Consider the following 25,069-nt stretch of genomic DNA (forward strand, 5'->3'; position numbering starts at 1 on the left):
TCCTTACAAAAACCATAAGAAGTTATTTTGACTTGGTTCATTTATTGAAATCTGGCCCAAATTTGTCGCGCATATGGCTATTAGCTAACAAGATTTGCTTGGATATATCTGTTGGAATTCAAAAAGGCTTTTGAACCACTGTGGCAGTCGTCTCAATGGTGAGACGAGAGGGGTAAGCTGATCAACGAAGAATCCAGCTATGATCAGCTAATAGTCCCCGTACGCTGCACGAAATATGTTTTACGTTCTGCACTCCAGAGGGCGCTTTGTCATCCAGCCTCTAGCAAATAAAGGGCCGATTGGGCCAATTCCTTTATATTGAATTATAATGCGTTGGTGTTATTTTTGGCTAATTCTATCAAAATCTTATTTATAATTAATGCCCTGGGTCACATAATGTCTGGAAAAGCAATTGCGTTCAAGGCAAGGCAAGAGCAGTTTATGTAGCAATCTACCGAGCCTCTTCCCGTTTTCTTTGAGCCGTGTGACGTTGCAAATAAGGGCCCTTGTTAGTGCCTCAACGACCCACCGCCCAAAACGCATGCATGAAATGTGTTTTGAATAGCGCCGCCGGACTGGACTGCCGGCGACTAGACTGAGAATCCAATCAAGAACCTCTTGAGCATGGCTACCCTGAAATCCTCGGCTCACGTCACTTCTTCGAGGTTCCTATCCACTGCCTATATGGGAGTCCCCTGGGTTGCGCCGTGGGTAGACACCATAGAAAACCATATATGAAGTTATCTATGGTAGACACTCTTGGCGCCACAAATCCTACTCACTCAACCTCGAATAACAACGATACCAACCCCCGGGACAAGCCAAGATTCACGTGAAGGCCGCTCTCTTTTTCAATCAGTGCCCTGTTCCAGGCCACCAACCAACCCATCGGCAGACCGGCAGGCATGATGCCCGGAGCCACACGGGATATCCGATCCAAGACCACCCACCGACCCGTGGTCAGCACTCCGCCGGCTAAAGACACCAAACGGGATCATCGAGCCGCTCATCCGGGGGCCGCCTCACCCGCCGCCAAACGCCTCAAAATTGAAGTCCGACTCAATCTGAGACCTTGAGGTAGCTGCCCATAGGAGCTGGTGTTCATTTATTCATTTGTGTTGTTGCAGCCTTCGGCCTTGTTGGAAGATCCGGCGCGGCCTTCGCAGCTATGGGTGGATAAGTACAAGCCCGTAAATTTAAAGCACGTCATCGGCCAACAGGGCGAGAAAAGCAACCTGCGCAAGCTTCAGACTTGGTTGCAACATTGGCCGCGTTACCACTTAGGCGGGGCCAAACCCCCGGCCCGCCCTCCGCCCTGGAACGCCACGTCCGATACGGGGGCCTGGGCCAAGATGGCCCTGTTGTCGGGTCCCCCCGGGGTGGGCAAAACCACCACCGCCTACTTGGTCAGTCGAGAACTGGGCTTTGATGTCATGGAGATGAACGCCTCGGACGCCCGCTCGAAAAAGCTCTTGGAACAGAATGTGGCCGTGGCCATGAGCAACACCTCTTTGGCCTCCGGTTCCAAAAAACGGGTGAGCTCTCAGAGACGCTGGGAGGTGAGAGGAGAGCCACCCTAAATCGGATGATTATCGTTTAAGGTCTTGCTGATGGACGAAGTGGACGGCATGGCAGGCAACGAAGATCGAGGCGGCATAGCTGAACTCATCCAGTTGGTCAAGAAATCTCAAATACCCGTGATTTGCATGTGTAACGATCGAAACCATCAGAAAATTCGTAGCTTGGCCAACTATTGTTTCGATTTGCGATTTCAACGCCCGCGCGTCGAACAGATTAAAGTCAGGATTATTTCGTATTGGGGTCAACGGACTGGACCTAAAGTTGATGAGTGGTTTTTTAGGGTGCCATGATGTCGATCATATTTAAAGAAAAAATTAACATCACGCCGGATGCCTTGACTGAAGTGATTGCCGGTTGTAATCAAGATGTGCGGCAAGTGCTCCATCACTTGTCCCTCATTAAAGCGCGGGAGAGTTCCATCAAGATGACGGGCACCGAAGCCAAAACTGAAGCAGATCGATCCAAGAAAACCTCCATCAAAGTGGTAAACGTTGTCATGGCTCCCCAGACGGTTGTTCTTTCCAAGTAAAGAGGTGATTTGCTCTTTGTTTAGGGTCCTTTTGATGTGGTGCGGAGAGTGTTTAGCGCCAAAGAGCAAGAAGGCATGTCGCTCATGGACAAATCAGATTTGTTCTTCCAAGATTACAGTCTGGGTCCCTTGTTTACACAAGAAAACTATCTACTTCATGTTCCCAAAGCGGCCAAAGGGTAAGCACCCAAGAGTATGCAGTAACAAGTATGTTCCATAAGGGCGCTCTATCTCAGCTTTTTGGACCTCCTATCTCACGGTCAAGGTTTTTTCCAGCTCTACTAGGTGTTATGCTGATTCAGTGTTCAGATCTGAGTTTGAAAATAAAACTGCAAAAGTAGATCCGCTCAACCATCCCTTGACGATATGAGGTGTAAATTGAAATTAGTTTGGTCCTTAACACGGTAGATGACAATCGATAGGTTCTGCAAAGAAGGTCTAATTAACCTTGAGACGTTTATTGTTCTTTGACAATATTTCAGTGATCCCAAAGCCACGATGGACCTGGTTAGTAAAGCAGCGGATTCATTCTGTGATGGTGACTTGACAAGTGGAGCGATTCGATCACGGAACGCTTGGAATCTATTGCCCATCCAAGCCATGTTCTCGAGCGTGATTCCTGGGGAATATATGTCGGGCTACATGTCGGGTCAGCCCCAATTTCCAACATGGTTTGGAAAATATTCGAAACAAAATAAATTCGACCGGATTTTGCAGGAGCTTCAAATGCACACAAGGCTGAGGTAAGTTCCATTGAGAATGGTGGTTGTAAATCGTATTATAAAAAAGTAGAGCACAATATTTTGGATCATTTAGAGTCTGGTGGTTATAACCATCTTCATTCGTTAGTTCTCATGTATGATGCGACGTCAAAGGAGCGGTTTCAAGATATCACTTTGAGCACGTTTGGACTATTTTCAGTGCGGGTGTAACGAAGCAAGCCATGAATATGGAGTTCTCCCAGTTTCTACGCGGAGCGATTGTAAATCCCATGTTACTTAAAGGCTCGGAGGGCATTCCCGAATCCGTAGAAGTGATGAAGAAGTATTCCCTCTTGAGAGAAGATTTGGACAATATTCTAGAAATCGGTCAGTGGCCAGGTCAAGATAACCCAATGAAGTATGTCGATTCCAAGACCAAGGCTGCTTTCACTCGAGCTTACAACAAAGAGATCGTTCTGCCCTATTCAAATGCTATTGGATCCCTGAAGAAAGGTAAATCGGCAGCGACTTCCGTTGAGATAAATCCGGAGGCATTGGAGGAAGATGACGAGAGAGAGAGCGATGACGAGGATGATGATGATATCTCGAAAGACGCTATGATAAAAGCGAAACCGAAGAAACCAACCAAGGGTAAATCGGAGAGTGGGGCCACGTCGTCAAGCGCTCGTGGAGGCAAAGCTACCACTAGTCGAGGGAAAGGCACGGCCCGTGGAAGGGGCAAAAAATGAAATTCTATTTTTTAAGCTTGGAACAGTGTCAAATAAAGACCAGAATTATCTTTTTTTGACATAACTATCACATCATGACTTATGCAGTGCATCTTGATCGTTCAACTTTTCGGATTGTAGACGGTAATCAGTGGTCTCCAAGAGGCAGTTTCAAAGGTTGCGTGAGTTTTTCTTTTGAGCATGCTTTCAAAAGGTCCTTTCAAGAAGGACATCATTGCTATCGGGTGAATACGAAGGAAATTTCACGCTTTGGGTCAGGAGTCAGAGGACATGATTATCCACAACGTCTTGACAATGTGCGTCTGGCGTCTCTCCAGGTACGGATGCTGAGGTGTGACCTGATTAGGATCAGACTGACTCTGGTTTAGAAGTGCATATCAAAATACCACCATGCAAGTATGTTGGCGTCAAACACAGAGTTTGCTTCAATACTCCGCCTCATCCCATCCACTTTCACTATTGCCAACTTGGTCGACAAAGGCTAGAGGTTCGGCAGCACCAAAATTTCAAGCCAAGTAATGAAGCACTATCACTGAGAGTCAGATGACCATGGCTTGAAGAAACAACTTTGTGTATTTTAATCGGTTTGGGCCCCTTTGAGAGCAGAACATAATTTGACTCGAATTGGTGTGGAAAAAATTGTTGGGTTCAAGAAAGCTTCAGGGCTTAAAATTGAATGGCTTTTGGTGGAGATAAAAGAAAAAGGCTGTAATGAGGAACATGAGCCCATCAAGTTCGTAAGAGAAGTTGAGTGAGTGCCGAGTCCTTGAAAGCGTGATGCTCTAAGTTGGCCACATGAAGAAGCTACGTACGTACATCGTCCAACGTCCATCGACGACCATCCAGTTCCCGCACTTTTTTCTTGGACTGCTCTCACACAACCTCTCACCATAATCAAAACATCCTTCGTCTGGACTGGACCCGACGACTCGAAACTCCCCTGAAAACCCGCCATCGGATCATGGCTATCTGCGAAGAACAGGCCACCTCAATCCGGTTGATATTCTAGTCAATGGCTTAGATGGCATTTGGTAACCAAATCCGACCCGCCGCCCCCCGCACCTGTCCAGCAGATCACTGACCAACTCTTCTGAGAAATCAGGCGTAATTGTGTCCGTTACGCAATTTATTTGTGACGCCCTCGGGCTTCAAAATATGCCCTGATCCCAGCCTCAACGGCAAAGGTTCGAGTATGGGTCCCAAACGTAAGGCTGCTCAACTGACCCGCATCAATAACAATGAGCCCATTCGGGCTAAGAATGCGGCCAAGAAAGCAAAGTCCAAAATCGATGAGGATGTGGAGAATGAGCCGCTCCCATCTGGTCCATCGTCCTTGTGTTCGCGGAATCGGGTCCGACCTCCCGCTCATTTAGTGGGAGTCCTGCAAGGTCACGGCCATGGCCTGGTGGGCCATTTCAATTTGGAACGCTTCTCTCGCCTGCCCATCATCGAAGAAATCTCACACTATGGCGTGTTCAAGTCGGTCACGCCCTTCGACACCCGGACCACGTCCCTGGCGTGGCATCCCAGCTCGCCCTCATTATGTGCCGTGGGCTCGAAATGGGGCGATATCATGCTGTGGAACTATCAAGCCGACAACTTCCAGAACTTAGAACCGGGTCGAGGACCGGGTGGGTCGATATTGGCCATGAAATTTGATATTGAGAACGATTGCCGCCTTTACACATGTTCGATTGACGGGAAAATGGCCGTTCAGGATTTCGTGGGTCAAAAGAGCCGCGTATTCTTGAGCACCGACGACTGGGAGCATTGGTATACCTCGTTCGATGTGTCCTTTACCGGGGGCACGGTTATAACCGGTGATAACAAGGGCTTCGTCACGTTAATGACCAAGGACGGAGAAGTGGTTTGGCGTTCTCGGCTTCATCCCAAGAAGGTCACTAATCTCCAATTCAGCCCGCGAGAGCCGTACCTCTTGATTTCCACCTCGGTGGATAATTCTGTCAAAGTCTGGGATATTCGAAACATCAAGGACCGAAAGAGCGCCTTGGCCTCTTTAGAGCATGACAAGCCCGTGAACTCGGCCTATTTCAACCCTGTGAATGGGACCCGTCTTCTCACCACTGACCAGCACAGCCAACTGCGGGTGTATCGCTCGCCTCATTGGGATCTCGAACGCCTCATACCTCATCCTCATCGGCAATTTCAGCATCTCACCCCTATTAAAGCCACGTGGCATCCTTTGGCGGACATTGTGTTGGCCGGACGCTACCCGCACGACCAATTTCCGGGGTATGAAGCCGGTGAGCAACGCTCGGTGGATTTTATCGATCCTGATGACGGGAAAATGCTGTTCCAACTCACTCAACCGGGCATGAACAACATCATCAGTCTGAATTTGTTCTCGCCCTCGGGGGATGCCATGCTCTCAGGCATGTCCTCCACGGTCCTGATCTGGAAGCCCAAACCCAAATTCGAGATGGATGAAAAATTGTACAAAGAGACTGAGAGCAACATTAAGGATCTCATGGTCGAAGAATGGCCCGAACATCGCCCGAAACGAGCCAAAAACAAGAAGAAGACCCGTACCTAGCGGAACTGCCAAATTTTGTGTGATCCTTGATATCAGTATTGTCTGACGCTCATTGAGACGAAGTTTAATAAAATTATTTGTTTCCCAAATTCCCGAATGGATGCCATCCATGTGGAATCTCGATGCCGTCATGTCTCCCGAACAATCGTCTGACACCCGGCAAGCAGATGTGATCATGAATCCTTCCCATTTCAAGGTCCACTCCCATTTATTGTCCATCATAACCGTCTTCATCTTGAAATAAGTGCGTGATATCTGAGGCATCTGAGGGGGTTCCGACGGCGAACGAATGAATGAGGTCAACTCACCTCCATTTCAAAGCGAATGGGCCCATCCAGGTGAGCAATTACAACATATCTTATCCCCTGCTGGAATGGAATTGTAACTGACGCTTGGGGCAGATTCTCAGTCTGAACATCAGCGAACGACCCGGACTAAGATGTTGTAGATGAAATTCTCTCGCCAAGGTGAAGGCTAATTACTATAGCTGTCGAAGATCGTCCAAACCCAGATGCCCAGATGCCACCGATTCGACCAACACCATATGGAAAGTCTGATCAACTTGCAGTGGTACTGAATTCCACATCAATAATGGTGTTTCGTTATTGACATTGATCTATCGCCATGATCGAAAAGCAACATTTTGGTCCGATTATCCGAATTTTTAAAATTCCTGAAATATGGCAGATTTTGAATTGCGACTTAAAAAACAAAGAACGTTTCAATTGCCATCATTACGTGTATGGTTTCTTTGTAAATAGACATCTATTTAGTGGATTAGTAAACGCGTCCTAAAAAGGTTTCTCGATTCTTACGAGTCTCTTGTTGCTGAATCAGAGACTTTTTGCTCTGTGATTTTTCTGAATCAAAATTGAATTGCAAGTCTTTTCCATTAAAAGGCTGATTCCTGAGCTTTTGTACGTATGAAAAGTAACATGTGAGATCCTTTTTTTTGTCTGTAGTGGAGGTTTTATCGTGGCGAGGGTGTTGATTTTACTTGGATATGTGCGCTTTTGTGGCGTCAACATAATAGGGATTCAACGAGATCAAGCCGAGGTAATAAATGAAATAATCGGTTCCTCTCCACCCATTCTCAAGAAAAACTTTTAGACCCAAACCACGCCCACAAATGGAGAACCAAACTGATACAAACACGACTCTGCCCTATTGGAACTGTAAATGGACGATGTGATAGCTGGTTTCAAGAGCCTGGCAAGTCTCAAACAATTATATTGATTAGTGTGTTTTTTGTCATAAAAATAAAAGTCCCCAGTTTATTTGTGACAAAAATTGGCAAAGGCTAACAACCACAGTGTGCTGGCAGAGCGTTTGCTTTTCATATTGTTACCCTTGGTTTGACCCTAGTCCAGCCGAGTCCAAGCTTAAATTTCAACACGAGTTTCAGTCTAAAAGCTGAGCTGCCATGGGCGAAAGTGCAGTCATTCCCGAGGGTTAGGTGATAATTAATGATGGCTGTGAGTAGAACTATCTCCTCATTGGGACACCCAGATCATCATGTGGCAGGCCCCAAGTAAGAGAGCTCTTCAGGTTTCGTAAGAAACAAATAGACATCTTGAATGGGAGCTTGTCACAGATGTTTTGTCAATCCCTCATGTAATGTAGTTTCGTAAGCAATCCCTTCAAATGTGTACCAAAACCCTACAATGTGTTGTGAATGCATTAAACGATCGATTTTCCTCTTGCTTATCCCCAAGAACTCGAAAATCTTAGCGTCCAGTTGTTAGGTCGGGTGTTTTTTTTTGAATGAACCATCTGACACAAACGAACAGATCAGCCGGCGAGAAGACTTCGGGCTAATCAGATTCAATCGAGAGAACATTCCTTGAACCTGTCCGGACTCCACTGGACTGGGCTCTAGGACAAATTTCAGACCATGAAAGGCCGAGAAGAAGCAGATGAAACAATTATGTAGTATTGATGATTCCATCGTAAAGACCTTCTGAAACGGAACTTAACGTGGGAGATCCTAAGAATCCCTCCTTTGCTGTGCAACCTCTGCTCTTTGCATTCGCTTATCTTAGTTCACACACGGCGTACGCGAATTGGCCTGGTTTTGGTGTGAATTCTAAGCGTTGATTACGGCGTTCGACTTTATTGTTGCATTGTAATCCAGTACCGGCCCAAAGTGGAAAGAAAGAAAGTCCATCCTCCATCTTGGTGGCCGACGAGCCTCAAAGGAGATATCATTGGTGTCCGAGACTCGTTCTGTGAACTCGCATGGATGGGCTGGGGTCAAGAAACTTTCATCCTACATATATGACCAGATTTGAGGAACAGGTATGAACAAGACGGACGGGAAAAGAGAAAGAACCGACCAAAATGAAGAAGACGGAGAACGTGAGGAAGGTGCTGCCGATTTTCAGTGGGGATGGATGCCCGACGGACGGCCTGGTTTGATATATTGCCTAAAATCTTTGCAAGGTTCACAATGGAAAATTAAGGAGATAAAAGAAAAGTGAAAAACCTACATGGATGCATCTAATTTAAATGGGTCCTGGGAAAATTTCACCTCGAAAACGTGCACAAAACTGAGGATCGAGCACGACCCAAGAAAAACTATCAATGCCACAAAGTTGTTTGATTTTGCCGCAAATTAATGATGAAAACCATCAACTCTCCTCGCTTTTTTACTTGGGTACACCAATTATTCGAGACTCGGCGTGATCAAAGGTTACCACATGCAAAGCACTTGAAGCTCACTCAAGGCTTGACTGTTAATGGTGGATGAAGACAGATTTTAGTCGGTCTAAATCTGGCGACTTTGACCTCTACTGTTTCCCGTTATAATCAAGTATCGTCATTCTCTCCGAGTCCAAAAGTGTGTTGAGCGAAATGAACAACAGACGAGAGTCCAGATCAGTAGGAAGTAGAGCATGTCTTGCCCCAAGGTTGTCATTTATCTGAATTGCACTACGTGCGTACGTAGAAAAGGGGGGTAAAAACCTCATTATCATTACCCTTTTTTATGGTAGGAAATTTGTTCGTACCTCTCACGCCCTGAGCTTCTTCTTCAATATTTCGTTGTCTCTATTCCTGGGGTATTTCAGGTTTTTCTCGGCGCAAGGCCCATACAATTAGTGAGTCGTACAACATTTTTGAAGCTGCTTGGAACGCCAAACAGCCATGATTTGAAAGCGAATTTCAATATAAATAACACATGTACAGACTTACACATTACATGAATCACAAAAATCCTGCTTTCTGAAGCTTCAAATACGAATCAAGATTCAAAGGCTCGAATGGCTTATGAGGGACTTGTCCTACAAGTGTCGGTGTTGTTTTGGTATTGGCCACCTAACCATTCCATCTGCAACCAGGTAGGGACTGGGTCACCTACTCAACCATCCACCCACCCACCCAACCAACCAACCAACCAACCAACCATCCACCTCTCGGTCGGAGAGTCGGCCTCCGCATCTTCCCATAATAAAGAATCGAGCAAATGCTCTCGCTCTATGTCTTCTCCGTTCTTCCCACTACTCGGATGTTGTCTACCTTGGGTGTTTTGACACGGCCAACGTACTTGAATCAGCTCATCCAACGATGATGGACCCACAACACGTAACAACGCAAGTCCTCATTCCATCCTCGTTGTGTTTGGGTGCACTTTCGTTGGCGATGATTTTCCCGATTCCGAAGTGCCCGAGGTGGTCCTAGCCGTGGTGGTGGTCGTCGCTCTTTCGCACCAGAACAACCAGCTAAATCAATCTCAGCTCACCCATGGATGGCAAGGAAAGGAGGAGAGGCAAGGTCCGAGGGAACGGTGGTGCCTTCTTTTGCGAGACAAAAAGACAACACCATTCCCTCTCTCCTTCTCTCCCTTCTCTCCCTTCTTGGTTCCTTGCTTCCTCGGACTCTTTCCAGGCCTTATCAACAACAAGCTCACTCACGCCCCATTCCAATGGATTCCGTCGTGTACTTAAACCCCCACATGCCTCGTACTTGCCTTGAACCAACAGTGACGTGTGTGTGTGTGTGTGTATGTGTGTATGCATGTGTGTGGTGTGTGGCCCTTCTTGGGACTGGTTGATCCACCATTGCTCAGCCTCTCATACCTAGTATGTAGGCATGTGAACCATGCATGTATGCGATGAGTTGGACGAAGAAATTCCTTGAAATCCCGTTACCTTTCCCTCGCTCTCGCATTCACTCACTCACTCCCTTGCTCGCTCCCCTGTTCACTCACTCGGTCAGGTCTACATCAAACGAAAAACATGATATGGCATAAAGGAAACAAACTGGTCTTTAACTGAAAGTTTGGCATTGTAGTCAAACTTATGCGTTGGCATGTCGGGGTTTCACGGGCTATCAAATAAATTTCTTCACTGGGGTCGTCGATTCCTTCTTCGTAAAAGTGGTTAGGAGGCGACAAGGCGAATATGATCGATGGTTATGTTGCCTCTCGAAAAAGGTAGCCCAATCGCAGGGCAAAAGAGATGGATAGCATTTAGATTCGGTTGGGGACCATCACTGACATCAGACACAATCTTCTTTGGTGATGCTTAGCGATAGCTTCTGGCGCGCATCAGATGAACAGGGTGGTACTGGTATTGGTACTGTATGTTCTGCAGTACGCTGATGTTCGAGGATTTCATTCGGTCGCTTGAAAATGGCTCGAACCGCTTAGCTTGCAGGTCGGTTCATATTCCAGCCAAGTGTAGCAGTTCATGCTAGAACGGCAAGAACCAGAATCACAAGACGTACCTGAAATCAGAGAGGGACCGACCGGCCGACCGACAGAAGGACGGACGGACGGACGGATCAACAAAACCAACGGACGAGCGAGCAACCATCGTGGTTGACGAGTGGACGTGTCGAAGAACGAGGGCGTAAGCAACGTCGTTGGCGCCGACGGAGAAAATCCCAAGATTTTTTTTATCAGTTGGTGTTATGAAAATCTCCTAGAAATATCCTCCGATCGAGTGAGAGAGGATCGTTGAAATATGTGCATGGTGCCGAGAGGATTGACTCAATTTTTACATTGCCACTCATTGAAATCTCCAGCATTGTTCTAAGACTGCGCTCCTCCTCCTCCTCCTCCTCTTCCTTTTCATCCTCGACTTATTCCTCTTCATATTGCTCCAGGCGAAAACGAAACCAAGAGCGAATTGTGAATAGGGCAGTAGGTAAATAGGTCAGTCTTCCAGCCACAGAGCGAACAAGTTGGAGGCTCCATAATGCGGCTTTTGGCATCAACCCCGTCAAGGGCTCTTGTAACTCTATTAGTGATTGTCGCCACGGTTGCCCATCCTATTTGGGCTCAAGAAAATGTTCCAACAGAACCTATTGAAGAAAACACAGAACAGCAAGTGCCCGAACAGCCACAGACTCTGAATGTAAAAGTGCCAAACTCGTCAGAGGGAGAGCCCAGAAGACCTCTCCCCGCGGGTCAGAATCCAAATCCTGCCAGACAAAGGCCACAGCCTGGACTGGGCGGCCTTTTATCAGGTGAGAGATTGGTCCAAGACAAACTGACAATACTTACTGGTTGTCATTAGAATTTCGCGGTTGATTGAAAAGAAGCAACCACCCCAATTTGAAAATAAATAAATAGACTTGGGAGTATCAAGCAGGGGTTAGCTAACATGCTGGTCGATGATTTCACTCTTTCACTCTCTCTCTAGTGGATATCCTAGTCATTTTTGTTGTTAAACGTAATGCATGAACAAAGACTCGCATCGCCTTTGATCAAAAGGAGAAAACTTCCTTCAAACCACAGAACTTCTCATGTTGTATTGATCCTGTCAAATCACGCTTGTTATGCTCGAACGTGGGCCAAACCTATCAAACCAGCATGTTTTTCCTTACGGAAAACATGGCTCTTTTAGTTGACATTTGATGTTAGAAGTTCTCTCTTGTGATTTAGTTGCATTCATTTTTTTTGCCACTTAACGTAAATCTTACCTTAATCCGGCTCAACAGTTGTCAACTAAGTCCCGAAACAAAAGGGACCCATTTCCAATGGAACAGAAAAGGAGACAATTGTCCCTGTCATTGGGCATTCATTCATTCAATTTTTTCTTTCATTCATTCATTCATCTATTAGCTGGGACATAATCATGCCGAGCGTCTCCATTACCATATTTTGTCAAATACCGGTGTCATGAATCAGTGAAACCAAATGAATGAATAGCCTGGAGTCCTGAAATTTGAATTACAAAGGGGAGGCCCGGATTTGTGAGAACTTTTCAATATTCGAGGCACAACATTAAGAAACTTCCTTCCAGTTTCTTTTTTGTAACATTCCTCTTCGAATCAATGAATAAACAGGATTGGGCAATAAAGTTTCCTACAACGTACTCCTAACCGTACAAAGTGTGACGTCCTCTTTAATTGAAAAGACAAAGAGCACCTTTCAGTGTTTATCCAAGCTGAACACACGAGGCATCGGTCATTGGAAATGCCCTGATGCCATTGCAGATCCACATCTAACCGGTACACTTTCATTTGACCTCTCATAACCATTCAAGCCGACCGTACTAGTGCAGCTCGACGTTATGTTGTGTCGCTGTCAGAAGCATTTCCATCCATGAAGGGAGTATGCTGCAAATTCAATCTTACAACGAGTAGGTTTGACATGGTAGAAAGAACACTACCATCCACTGCCATCGTTCTTGAAAATGAAAAATAGTAACTGGAAGCTGCAATCTCTTTGAACGGTAGTCTATCAAGTCAAATTCGATCAAAGGAAACGACAAGAACTTTCACGCCTTCTCCCTAAAACGTTCTTCGGATTTCTCGTCGTATTCGTAGTACGTGAATTCCTAAAAGTTTCCTCGACGTTGTACGTACAGCGACCTTGGCGCTCTACGTCTAAATAGTATGTACATAATTCGCCGAAGGTGACAATAGAAGAAGACTAAACTGATGAAAAAGAGTTCAACTTGAACGACCCTGAGATCAACTTGGGAAAGAGATTCGCCGTTTGTACAGCATCGTCATCATCATCATCATCACCATCATCATCTTTCGAATCCTACAATTCCCTTCATTGCTCGCATACGATTTGAGATTGCGGTCGACATTCATATCGATATGGCTATTGGCAAGCCATCCATCACTTACACGGGTATCCTGTCGGCATTAGGCTCGATGATTTCAAGTCTTTCTTTGGCACCTACTAGTTCTTTTGCAGTTCATGAAGCTCTTGCACGGATTTGCCATTTGCGAGGCAGGCCTCCTGGGCAGATGAAATGTCTGCATAATCTGGATTTGTCGGATAAAATGTGCCTAATCTGAATGCCTTTCTTCTTTTGTGGCCTTCAATGCTGGCGGGTAGCACTCGTGACCATGACGAAATCTTGGAATAATTTCCATGAAGCGTTTCCAACGCCAGGGAGAAAGAAAGTTGAATTTCAAATTTTTCCATGCCCCTCGAGGGCCCTTCATTCAGGCATATCTGTCAAATGGACAAATAAATGATGGGCGGAATCATGTTTTGGCTGAGTGGGGATTTCTCATCAAAGCACACGCACACACTATGCACTCACGTATTGTACGACAATCATCATAACAATGATGCTAGCACTCAATCTGAGCTAACCATGATAGAATTATTCAAGCGACGATCTTCTTTGACGGACGACTTTGTTTGGGTGGGATTTCAGGCCTACTAGGAACCATCACACAAACCGCCGATGTGGATAGCTGTCCCGGAAAATGCATCCATGCCTTGGCCAGTTTGATATGTGACAACGTATTGGAACGCGTCGAGTGTCCCAGTCGGTCCATGCGATGCTGTGTCGAGAGGAACAATGTCAAGCCAGGCCTCACTGCGAGTCCCAACAATGACCAGGATGGCACCCCGTCTAAAGCCACAACCACAACGGAGAAACCGACCCCCGCCACCACCAAAGCGACGACGAAGAAAAAGGTTGCTGTTACTACCCCAGCTTCAACCACCACCACCACCACTACCACAGCTACCACCACAACCCGCAGGGTAACGTACCCACTTGTGAGCAAATCAGGTAGGAAACTCACTGTCATTAAATTGGTACCTTCTTGTTACAGAGCTCGGACTCGAATGTGGACAAGTTTGACGATGATGACACGGACGTCCAGTTGGTGGACGGCAACGAGCAATTACTTGATTCCTCTTCTCCCACCTCTGATGCACTCAGTATGTTCCAAGGCCATTTTCCTTCGTTGGTGATGCTCTTCCTCTCCTGTTCTTCTCTTATGAGCCTGCACCGGCTTTTCTCACTCTCAACCTAGAGAACAACTAACCGATTTCGTTTTGCTTGCTTTCTTGCACCTTCTGACACACAAATTTATATTACTCTTCTCCACAACCCCACCCACCCTGTATCGATTCTGAACCCTTGATTTGTGGTCAGGAGAGAAGCAGCGGGCTTCATGAGTTTTTTCATGAACCAATCTAGTATAAATTTGACCCAGGGCAAAAGATCTAATAAGAGCTCTCTGATCCATGTCAGCAGGATTGATTTGACTGTCAAAAAGATGATATGGTCAGCCATATTAGTACGATTATGTACGTACGCAACTCACAGCCGGATTTTATCTTCCGAGAACAGAACCGAGAACCGTGTACTGTGTTCCCCACACCCACATTTCTAAATCCTTGCCTGAGCTGCGAGAGCAAATGAATCCGATAGTTCGTGTCATGCGTCAAAAGTCGTCAAATCTACAAAGACGTCTTTTAAGGTCTGCCTTTTTTCTCTGTCTGCCCCGCCTTTGCAATCATGGTAAAAGAAGTGTTCCGCCCAGTTTTCATCTTGGCGGATGTGCAATTAGGTCTTCTTCGTTCCTCTGTCCCTTTCATGCATATCTTATATTATTAAGTGTATCGAATTGGTGATATCCTTCCACAGAGCTATCATTTGATCCGACTTCCATTGTAGTTTCTTTTTCTATGAACTGATTGTGATGAGTTGCCGTTTCTCCTTGAATAGGCCAACTAATATAATAAATGTCCGAAACTTTCTTTGCCTTTTGTTGTACGTTGACTTACCGTTTAGTTGTGCCTCTATTAGTGGATCTCACTTAGCAGTGTCTGTCTTGCTCCTAATTGCAAAATACGGCTAACGTATGACAATTTCATCCTCAATCATTCGTGACCCTTTTCTTCCCAATGGTTTAGAATCTTGCCCCGGAGTGTGCGTAGCGGAGCGGCTCTCAGGGTTTTGTGAGGCCATTCTCAATATCAACGGACTTTGTAAGACTGACTTGAGGTGTTGTGTGGCCAAGCAATATTTCGGCGGGGACCCGCCCAAAGAACTTGTCTATCCCAAAGATGGCCAGCCACCCCCGAAGCCCTCGCCTGGCTCCAATGTAGCCAAGGGCACCACTCCCAGAGCCGTGAATACCACTCCCAGATCGTCAGTTTCACCACCCAGGAGTTCAACCGCTAACTCATGCCGAGGCACTTGTGTTTCGGGGTTCTTTGCTTTGCTTTGTGACGAAATCGATCGGAGCATCAAATGCCCGGGTGATGGACGATGTTGTATGACTAAGAAGCTCGACCCCAATGGTGGCCCACCCAAACGCAAACAAGCCCCGTCGGTCAAGAACTGTCCGGGAGTGTGCATCCCACAGATGATGTCGGCGGTCTGCACCATCATTCCCAACACTAATAGCTGTCAAAAGGGAACCGTGTGTTGCCAGTCTAAGGACAAAGTGGGCGGTGGAAACTCGAATGCCATCCAAAAGCAAGGCTCTCCAAATTCTAAGCCTCCTTCAAGACCCTCGAGACCTCCCCCTCAGGGCCCTGACATGACACAGATCTTTGGCACGCTCCTCAATGCCGCCACTGGGAATTCTGATGCGGGATCAACGGCTGCCGCACTCTTGCCTGTTTTGGGATCCATTTTGGGTGGAGGAGGCGGTGGTCGACCTCCACCCCCCCAGAGGCAGCCCAGTGGTCCAGGGGGATCCGGGTCTGGCGGTGGTGGAGCGGACGTGGCCTCTTTGGCCTCTTCTCTACTCCCTGTCCTTGGTCCAGCTTTGGGCTTGGGTTCGTTGGGCTCCATTTTTGGCGGTGGTGGTCCTCCTCCACCTCAACGAAAACCACCTCCATTCAGACAGCCATTGCCCGCTCCCACCAGACGTCCTCCTCCACCTCCGCCCACGACCCCAGAACCCAAAGACATTAGGCCTGAATGCCCCGGAACGTGCATCAAATCATACCTTTCCTTCACCTGCTTTGGTAAGTGATTTCACTTGCTCGCATTGCAAATTGCCCGCTAGCTCGAGTTTCTTCTCGTCTTCTCGCTTGCCTGAGCAAACGAGTTGCATGGTTGGAAAACGAAAGTTCAAGACTTCAGTTGAATGACCCCTTCTCTTTTTTGCTTTGTTCCAGGAAACGCTGCCTTAACTGATATCTTCCAATGTGAAGATGACAAGCAATGCTGCTCGACGAAATCCGACATTAAGGACCGTGAAGAGGAGATGAAGAAAATCGAGCAACGAAATGTTCTTTACTCGATAGATCGGAATGATACCTTTGCGAACTCGTTGGAGGGAAACTACTTCCAAAAGAACCACCACCATCAGCAACAACAGCACCAGCAGCAGCATCAGCAGCATCACCACCACAAATTCGAGAATGCCGACCAACAACAGGAATTTCACCACACGGACTACCACAATCAGCTCGCTTCACCCACGCAAACTGACCTAAAACCAGCCTTCGACAATCCTGTTACTAATAAGTACGTTTGTGGAGTTCGTGGGACCTACAGGAGTGGGCGGGTCGTGGGCGGCCATGACTCAGCTCCCGGGGATTGGTGTTGGCAAGTGGCTCTAATCAATTCCTTGAACCAATACCTTTGTGGTGGCGCCCTCATCGGAACGCAATGGGTACTCACGGCTGCCCATTGTGTCACGAAGTAAGTGACGGAAAAGATCAAATAAACATAAGAAAGGAAGAAAACATGGCTTCCTTCATGGCAATGTCGATATGCATAATGATGGCCTCCACCCTCATTTCTATAGTATTGTTCGAGCTGGAGATGCCATTTACGTGCGTGTCGGCGACCATGACCTGACTCAAAAGTTTGGAAGTCCTGGAGCTCAAACACTTCGCGTGGCCACCACTTACATTCATCACAACCACAACTCGCAGACTTTGGACAATGATATTGCCTTATTGAAGTTACATGGCGAGGCCACACTGAAGGAAGGTGTCTGTCTGGCCTGTTTGCCCGCTCGAGGAACGAGCCAATCTGCCGGAAAAAGATGTGTTGTAACCGGCTATGGATACATGGGAGAAAGTAGGTTTCACTTGAATTTTGCATAAATCTCGAAGGTACCTACCCAGCCATTGACCGGAGTGCAATTTATGTTCTTGTGTTTCACCGTTTCAGGCGGTCCGATTCCCCTTCGAGTTCGCGAAGCTGTGGTTCCTGTGGTGAACGACAACGAATGCGTCCGCAAAATCAACGCGGTCACCGAAAAAATCTTCATCCTACCTGCTAGTAGCTTTTGTGCAGGCGGGGAAGAGGGTCACGATGCATGCCAGGTATACAGAGCATGAATCCAATTTATTTGAATTTCTCCTCGGTTTCACTTTTTTCTGATAAGACGCCGACCGGTCGAGTCTAACAATCCAACGCAATGTTCATTGATTTCAACCTAAAGTGACGGTCACGCAACCTCTCATTTTCAGGGCGACGGTGGCGGTCCTCTAGTTTGTGAAGATCAAGGGTACTTTGAGCTAACGGGATTGGTCTCATGGGGCTTTGGATGTGGGAGGCAGGACGTGCCCGGAGTGTACGTCAAGATATCGTCGTTCATCGGGTGGATCAATCAAATCATTAGTGTGAACAATCTCTAACAGAAGCAGAGCACCCCTACAACTGACTCCCGACCGCCAGCCAAGCACAACAACAAGCACAACCAACACTGACTGTGATTCCAAACTGATTTTCAAAGGCAGCTTTCGAGGCCGTTCAAGGGTTCTTTCTCACCAGAAGGAGAGCTCGGCATTGTTCAAGAACAAAATTTCATGTATCGTTGAGGGAGGAGCTGCCTTGCTTGCGAGCAGCGAGTAGAAGCGGTCTTATTATTTGGGTATGTTCCGAATTACCGGGACGAGTTGGCACAAAGAACCAGCATATTATGATCATTCTTATAATTATTATTACTATTATCATTATGAACATGAGTGACGTAGTGAAGGTTTGTTTGATCACTTGTTCTCACCTGGAATGAGTGTGCTGCCAAATGGCGCATGGTTGTAGTACTGAATATTTTGGAGGGCGTGTGATTGAGTGATTCCGGTCGAGCGAATGAGGTGATCAATGAATGAGGACATTAGATACGAATGAATTATCGTTGCTTGCTAGGAATAGTCTTTGAATTCTAAATATACCATTGGAAAATATAAAGTTTGAATGTCTCATTATGTTCATATCTTTTGTGCCTGTCACACCTACTTTCGCCCATTCACGAGTTTTGGCTCTCCGTGACTTACTAGCACGATGGTTTTATAACATTAGCCAGAAAAACAATCATTTCATCTATTTTACTATATCAAAATGGTTATTGACTCTTTGAAGGATTGCTAGGTTTACTCGTATCATCTCAGTGTATATTTTTAGTAATGGTCTACTACTGTTCATCAGCAAATTGGCGAGATTCATTACTTGAATCAATTTTAAACATGCCTTTTCACAATTCAAATATAACCTAAATCGTGTTCCTGTCAGCCATCGCTTTGAGCTTTTTCAAGCCTGTCAAGTAATGGCTATTAGAAGATACCGCTAAATGAGAACGATTGGTTTCCCTACATGTATTCCTTCGAGTTTATTCGGCTTGGTTTCTTAAGCGAGAACTTAGCTTGCATGTTTGATTGAAAATCATAGGAATGTTCGATTTCAACGTGTAAGTGCGTTAATGTAATTGATGGTCTTTTCATTTCTGTTAGAATTGGTGATAACGATGGTGTTCTCCACCAATTCATTCAATTTTTACCCTTTGAAGAATTGACGATAATGAAAATTTGCAATGATTATCTAAGTTCATCAATAAGAACTGAATTGGGAGCCCGATTTCTTGGAAGATTTGTCCCTTGAGCTTGAAACAGTCGTGTTTGGTTAAATTTAGGCTCACTGAAGCAAAATGTATGAAAACTATTCCGTAATTCATTGTTTGGATCAATTGTCAAGAATAGTATAGTATTCATCCTTCCTTCTATTAATGAGTCTCATAAAAATTGTAATGAACGCGCCAATCATGAGTTTTCTTAATAACTATTGTGATAATAGGTCTCACATTCATTTTCGTAAGCTGGAATTGCATCAATAAGTATCTGTTAATAACATATACCATACTATTTGCCAAGGACGGCACCTTATAGTCCTTTTAGTATACTGTCATTCTTAAGGGGCCTAATCCTGCCTAATGAAAAAAAAATCCTCTCCCGGGGGATTCACTTGATAACGCCATACCCTACATCGCAATCCAGGAATTCTAACAACCCTGGATCTCATTGTATTTTTCTTTGCGAGAAAACAGGACCGTGAAAAAACTCATCAAATAAGCTCTATTTAATACAACTTTAAACCATGTTTTCTTGAATCCAATCGAGGTACTTTGTCACTTTTGTATAAACACCTGGAAAATCTATAAGAAAGAAAAAATAGCATGGATAAAAAAAGATGCTCAACAATAACATCAACAGAGAATGAACTCACCCTTTTCCGCGCATCGGGCCCCCCAAGAGACAACTCCGCAGACTTCCCATCGCCCATCGCTCTGGTTTAAGCAGTTCAAGGGTCCTCCAGAATCGCCCTAAACACAGGAGAGAACGAACGTCTTCATACTTTCCTTCAATGTGAGAGCCTTAAAGATCCGTACGACAATCTTTACCTGACAAGCGTCCTTTCCATCGTCCCCGGCACACATCATTTTGTCGGTGACTTCGCGGTTGAGTTTACCATAATTGGCCGCACACTCCTGGTTGGCCCATACACGAATTGCGACCTCTTGCAGAACTGTGGCGGACGGCCCACCAAAATAAATGGTACCCCAGCCTAAGAAAGGAAAAAAGGCCATGAGATACCGGTAAATTGCTGGAATAAGTAAAAGAAATCAGGCTTGATAGCTGATCTCAGGATCTTACCTACTACATTAGCCCTCGTGTTTGTGAAATCTGTTCCAGGTGCTGGCAGACAAATTGGATAGACGGACTTATTGATGGTAATGGGCTTTTCCAATTTTAACACGGCAATGTCGTTCTCGAAAGTCCGGGAGTTGTAGTCCGTATGACTGTTTATGGACTCAACCTTGAAGTCGCTATTTAGTGTCTCGCCCTCTTCTTTGAAATCATATTCACCCACTCGAATTGTGATTTGCTCCTTTGTGAAACTGAAACAAGAAGGCCGAGAAATAGAATAGCTATTTATTCAAGGGCAGGTGCTTTTTTTGGTATGAACTTAATACAAATGAGGCTTGAAGAAAGTTGATTCGGTGAAGACACCCACTGACGAGTTCGCCTTTTCATGTTCACGGGTTTGAAAAGAAGACCGAGGACTTGCCCGAGCTTCTCTTCAAATGAGAAGGCATTAAAAAGCGAATGAGTTTAAGGTGTCTTGACCAAAGCGATTTTGAATCAGTATAATGCAAATTTGAATAAACTTCATGCAAAGAGAGTAACGGTCATTGAATACGTAGTTGTCTTTTGTGATGAGAGGTTTTCAAGGTATAATCTGGGCTTGAAACAATTACGTAGAAGTTAACGTTTGATGCGTCGAAATCAGAGCCCAGTGTTTTAAAGCTCAGAAGTGAATTTTAGATTGAGAAAAGATTCAATTTAAGAAACATAGTACGACCTTTTCCCAATCCAATATTCAATTCTCTGCTTTCTCTTCACTAGAGATGGGAAACTTAATTTCCAGTCCCTCGTGAACAGGCATGTATGGAAATAAGGGCAGTTTCCTTTGCGTTGTGAAGAATCTAGATGGTATCCATGAAAACCGATTTTCATAATGTAAATTCCCGTCTTGGTTAGGCCTTGCTGCCTCTTAATTGGTTGGCATGTAATTGAAAGAAAGCTTGAAATGAATTTGAGCCCGTTCCGAGCATGTTATTCTTTTGTTTGAGTTGACCTGTTTGGTTTGGAGGGTTCTCGTTATTCTTCCTGCAAATTGAGCAAACCTTGTCTCAACCCTTCAACCTTGTTGGAATAACAGAGAATCCTTAAACCCCACGTAGCCTGAAAGTTTTCACTCATTCTCAGCGATACCATGAAAGTGGTCCATGTACTTTGATTCCCAGATCGGCCAAATAAATGCCATGGAAGGAACAGTGACGCACCATGACCAAGGTAGTGACATCACATCCAACAATGACCAACAATACTTACGGAACAACACAATGAGCAGCCGTCAAGACGTGTTGCTCAGAAATTAAAGCTGCTCCACAGAACTGTCCAGTGGACTCAGCTTGGGTAGTGGGGCGAATCATGGCCACTAGCCAAGGCCACTCGTCCTTATCTGCTTGTCGACCACCAACAATTTTCGTCTGAAATCGCTTTGCGTTTTGACCACAAGCTAAATCACGAAATAAACGCCGTGTGGTAGAAACTGGTTAGATTTGGGATCCTTGTACACTGACGATGAAATGAATGGCCTTACCTCGGCCGAGAACTGGAGGAGCTCTTGTCGTGGTAGTGGTTGTGGTTGTGGTAGTTGCCACGGTTACCACATTCCTAGCGGGAGTTCCATCTGAAATCGAGTTGGTGCCATGAATTAAAGAAATAGAGAAAAAACAAAAACAAACTGCAGTATGTCAGGGACTTCTAGAAATATGGACTTATAACGGACGAGAAACTATTGGATTGCCTGAGCCATTCTTGGCATCACAATTAGCACCAAGTAAAATCAAAAGCTCTGGCAATATCAATTAATTTGGTTCCAAAATCTGGCTTTGGGAATTCAAAGAAGGTAGACAAAAATGTTAGTAATGGCTACATCAAATTTGTATCTTCGGCTTATTCTCGGATAGAAGCATTTGCTTTTCAGCACGTAACTTTAAAACTAACGTTTCTACCAGCAAATATCATAAAAGTGGCTGGCCTTCGATTTCGACCCTCATAATTTTTTATTTTGCTGTCAGAACAAAGCAGCCTGATTTTGCCAAGAAACCCGTTCACAGCTTAAACTACTAGAAGTAAGTGAGTAAACTTACTATAGTCTGTTTTGCACGACGATGGACAATTTCCCCATCGGCCTTGTCCACCAATATGGACCTGATTTCCATCGACCATGGTTGAGCACCAAGGATTACCATTGGCATCATCCTTGACGATGCAACCATTATGGCTAAACCCATTGTAAATGAATGGGAACACGCAGAAGGAACCTTGTCCTGGTCCACCAATGGTTTGGCAAACTGAAAACGATAAGACCTTTCATGAGTTATTCAAATCTGATTTTGGAATGATCACTTGAGGCGAGCATACCTTCGCTATTGCCGTTGTTATTTCCTTGTCCACCATTATCATCGTTATCGTCATCATCATCGTCGTCGTCATTGTTGCCACCCCCATTTCGACCGCAATCTCTTGATCCTGAGATTGTGTTCTCATTTGGGATTGAGCCGACGTTTGAACTTTTTAAGAAGCAAGAGCGGCGCAGCCTCCGATTGGGTTCACGCCTATTAACCCAAACGAAATGTTCACAGGCAGGCGTGTTCTGACAACTTTCGCGGCACGCTCTCCAGTTTCGGACCTGGAACACGTGAGTGCAATGAGATTTAAAAAATATTACATGAAATTCATATGTCAACGAACATCACGTGACCTCACCTTATTTCTTCGACCATTCATCGGAATAGAGAGGTCTTCTCCTTGATATTCGATATTTCTGTCAATACAGCCTAAAACAAATAAGTGAACGGAAGAAAATCAAAGCATTTGCTCCGGTATATCACAAACAGCTACCTACTCATCACTATCATTGAGAACGTGTATTATGCCTTAACCTAGAGTACGATTATGAGATAGTCGGTTGACGGTGGGTAGAGACAGAAAACATCGTAAAGTACCAACAAGATGCCTCGCTTCAAAACCAGTTCATCAAACAAAAGACCATTACCGAGTCTGACGGGAAAGAACTCTTTGACGACGTATCTGTTGCTCAGAAGGTCTCGGCTCTGCCATACGGCGTACCTCAAGTAGTAGCCAGCTTGGGCAAGGTGAGTGAGTGAGTGGGTGAGTGAGTCATTAAACCATGAAAACTGCCAACGAGGAATTCCCCAATCTACTCTCCAATGCCTGCGCTGCTACTCCAGCAGTTTGATTCCGATTGGGCAACGTTAGGGTAAATCCCAAATCTTGAGAATGAATACAAGCCCTCGATTGTCACTCAATGATGGGAATAAGTATGAATGAATGCCCTTTGATTGGAGCATAATAGAAATTAAGATTGAAAGTGTCTCCAAGAGGAGCTGCCCAAAAGATGATAAGAGCTTCAGTGACAATTCAATTACGTTTGTTGTTCTGGCGTGGTCGATCTGGCTGATTTGTCGTAGATGTTGTCGGTTGAGTGAATACGGGAGATGGTGTAGTTGTTGTTGTTGTGGTGGTGGTGGTGGTAGTAGGGATGTTATTGTTGTTGCCACCGGGTTTCACTTGGACTTGGCCATTGGCTAATTCGACTTGAATGCCGGATTGCTCGACCAATCCGCCCAGAGCATTCAGAAAACCTCCCAAGGGGTTGTTGGGCCGGTTTCCATTATTAAAGTTGTTGTTGTTATTAGGCCTACCACCAAATTGTCCGAGGCCCCCAAGGATTCCGCCCAAATCAACGCGAACTGGTGAAAAAAAGCAAAAAAAACATGCAGCTAGAAGGATGATTGAATGAAGACTGGGACGTTGATGATTGTTTTTGGTTCTTTCTTCATTAGCATGGGGCTTATTCAAGACAGTCAATAGACCATTCAGCATCCACTTTCTAGATTGAGACTTGTGACTGTTTCTACACAGTGGCGTGAGATATATATTCTTTTACAAGTTGCAATGAATGATGAATTAATGAAAAATGGTTTGCTGTTGGAAAGGTAAAGAAGATGGTGTAGTAGATCATTACCTTGTCCATTCTGACCAGAGCGAAAGAGTTGTGGGTGGCATGAGTGCAGAACACACACTGCAATGACGAGGTATTTCAGCACCATCTTCTTGCAAAACACTCTAAACTGAACTCATAATAATAGAAAATAAAGATACGATTGACTTTCGGTTGGGGCTGAGAGCTCCTTCACTTGACTGAGTGCTGCAAAAAGAGAACTGGAATTGAGTGCGCGTTTGCTATCATAGCAACGTATCTAATGGGTTGGTACGAGTACCTAAGCATTACCGTGTAGTCAGCGTGTCCCGCACGGATCACCTCTAAATACAGAACTCGATGGACGGATCAAGGTGAAGAATGGTGGGTTTAGTGCCATGCTTCGATATGCAATCAAGGCCTAGAAGACTCCACTGCATACAGTGGTGGCGGCAGTGGCTTTGGCGGCTTAAGACGATATCAGTGTATTATGGTTATGCTGGCCAGATACATACAAAAAGATGGTAAATGGTAGATAAGTGGATGGATGGATGAGATGAGAGCCAAGGAAGAACCGGGAACGGACGGACGAACGAACGGACGAAAGGCGGTCACAGGCAAAAGAGACAGAGAGACACTCAGACGAACGGAGAGGCGGTGAAGAGCGTGTATGTACGATACAATGGAACCTGGGTCAAACCAGTCTTCCAATACCTTGGGTAGGAATGGCCGTGAATCATCTCAGCGGTGATGAGGACGAACCTTATCTTTCCATCTTTTTATCTCGTCCGTCTGTTTGGCTTCAACTTTGAACTCTCTCTCCATATTTTGATGCCGATAACGTTTATTCACATCGACCCAACCAACTAAATTTTTGTTTTTTCCCAGAAAAAAGTTTAAAAAATACACTCGATAATGGCTTGTGA

General features: G+C 45.4%; 4 protein-coding genes across 5 annotated transcripts; 3 read left to right on the forward strand and 1 right to left on the reverse strand.

Annotated features, from left to right (window-relative positions):
- Positions 1 to 903: 903 nt before the first annotated feature.
- Positions 904 to 3,624, forward strand: LOC131882972 (replication factor C subunit 1-like; the record flags this gene model as incomplete). The annotated part of the gene is given in 7 exon segments (XM_059230284.1): positions 904 to 1,052; positions 1,128 to 1,535; positions 1,602 to 1,799; positions 1,862 to 2,065; positions 2,135 to 2,289; positions 2,593 to 2,853; positions 3,032 to 3,624. Coding segments are annotated over 7 exon segments (1,902 nt in total). The 3' UTR covers positions 3,561 to 3,624.
- A 799-nt stretch (positions 3,625 to 4,423) lies between these two features.
- On the forward strand, positions 4,424 to 6,845 carry LOC131883007 (DNA damage-binding protein 2-like). The gene is made up of 2 exons (XM_059230336.1): positions 4,424 to 6,452; positions 6,516 to 6,845. Exon 1 carries the CDS (start codon positions 4,753 to 4,755, stop codon positions 6,112 to 6,114), a length of 1,362 nt encoding a protein of 453 aa, XP_059086319.1. The 5' UTR covers positions 4,424 to 4,752; the 3' UTR covers positions 6,115 to 6,452; positions 6,516 to 6,845.
- A 3,992-nt stretch (positions 6,846 to 10,837) lies between these two features.
- Positions 10,838 to 18,485, forward strand: LOC131882960 (protein masquerade-like). The gene is made up of 8 exons (XM_059230257.1): positions 10,838 to 11,583; positions 13,743 to 14,077; positions 14,149 to 14,257; positions 15,239 to 16,303; positions 16,457 to 16,985; positions 17,092 to 17,369; positions 17,463 to 17,617; positions 17,765 to 18,485. Exons 1-8 carry the CDS (start codon positions 11,313 to 11,315, stop codon positions 17,930 to 17,932), a joined length of 2,910 nt encoding a protein of 969 aa, XP_059086240.1. The 5' UTR covers positions 10,838 to 11,312; the 3' UTR covers positions 17,933 to 18,485.
- A 1,140-nt stretch (positions 18,486 to 19,625) lies between these two features.
- Positions 19,626 to 24,602, reverse strand: LOC131882981 (coagulation factor X-like). 2 transcript variants are annotated; one of them, XM_059230306.1, is made up of 12 exons: positions 24,456 to 24,602; positions 24,189 to 24,371; positions 23,590 to 23,913; positions 22,907 to 22,977; positions 22,562 to 22,829; positions 22,288 to 22,491; positions 21,735 to 21,824; positions 21,464 to 21,650; positions 20,222 to 20,466; positions 19,969 to 20,132; positions 19,794 to 19,890; positions 19,626 to 19,722 (listed from the first exon to the last, which is right to left on the reverse strand). In XM_059230306.1, exons 2-12 carry the CDS (start codon positions 24,271 to 24,273, stop codon positions 19,658 to 19,660), a joined length of 1,800 nt encoding a protein of 599 aa, XP_059086289.1. In that variant the 5' UTR covers positions 24,274 to 24,371; positions 24,456 to 24,602; the 3' UTR covers positions 19,626 to 19,657. The 2 variants fall into 2 exon arrangements, with proteins under 2 accessions (XP_059086289.1, XP_059086280.1); XM_059230297.1 differs by lacking the exon at positions 24,456 to 24,602 and having other exon boundaries at positions 24,189 to 24,409.
- Between the last annotated feature and the right edge of the window lie 467 nt (positions 24,603 to 25,069).

The sequence above is a fragment of the Tigriopus californicus genome, chromosome 1, assembly GCF_007210705.1.
Source record: "Tigriopus californicus strain San Diego chromosome 1, Tcal_SD_v2.1, whole genome shotgun sequence".
Classification (NCBI taxonomy): Eukaryota; Metazoa; Arthropoda; class Copepoda; order Harpacticoida; family Harpacticidae; genus Tigriopus; species Tigriopus californicus.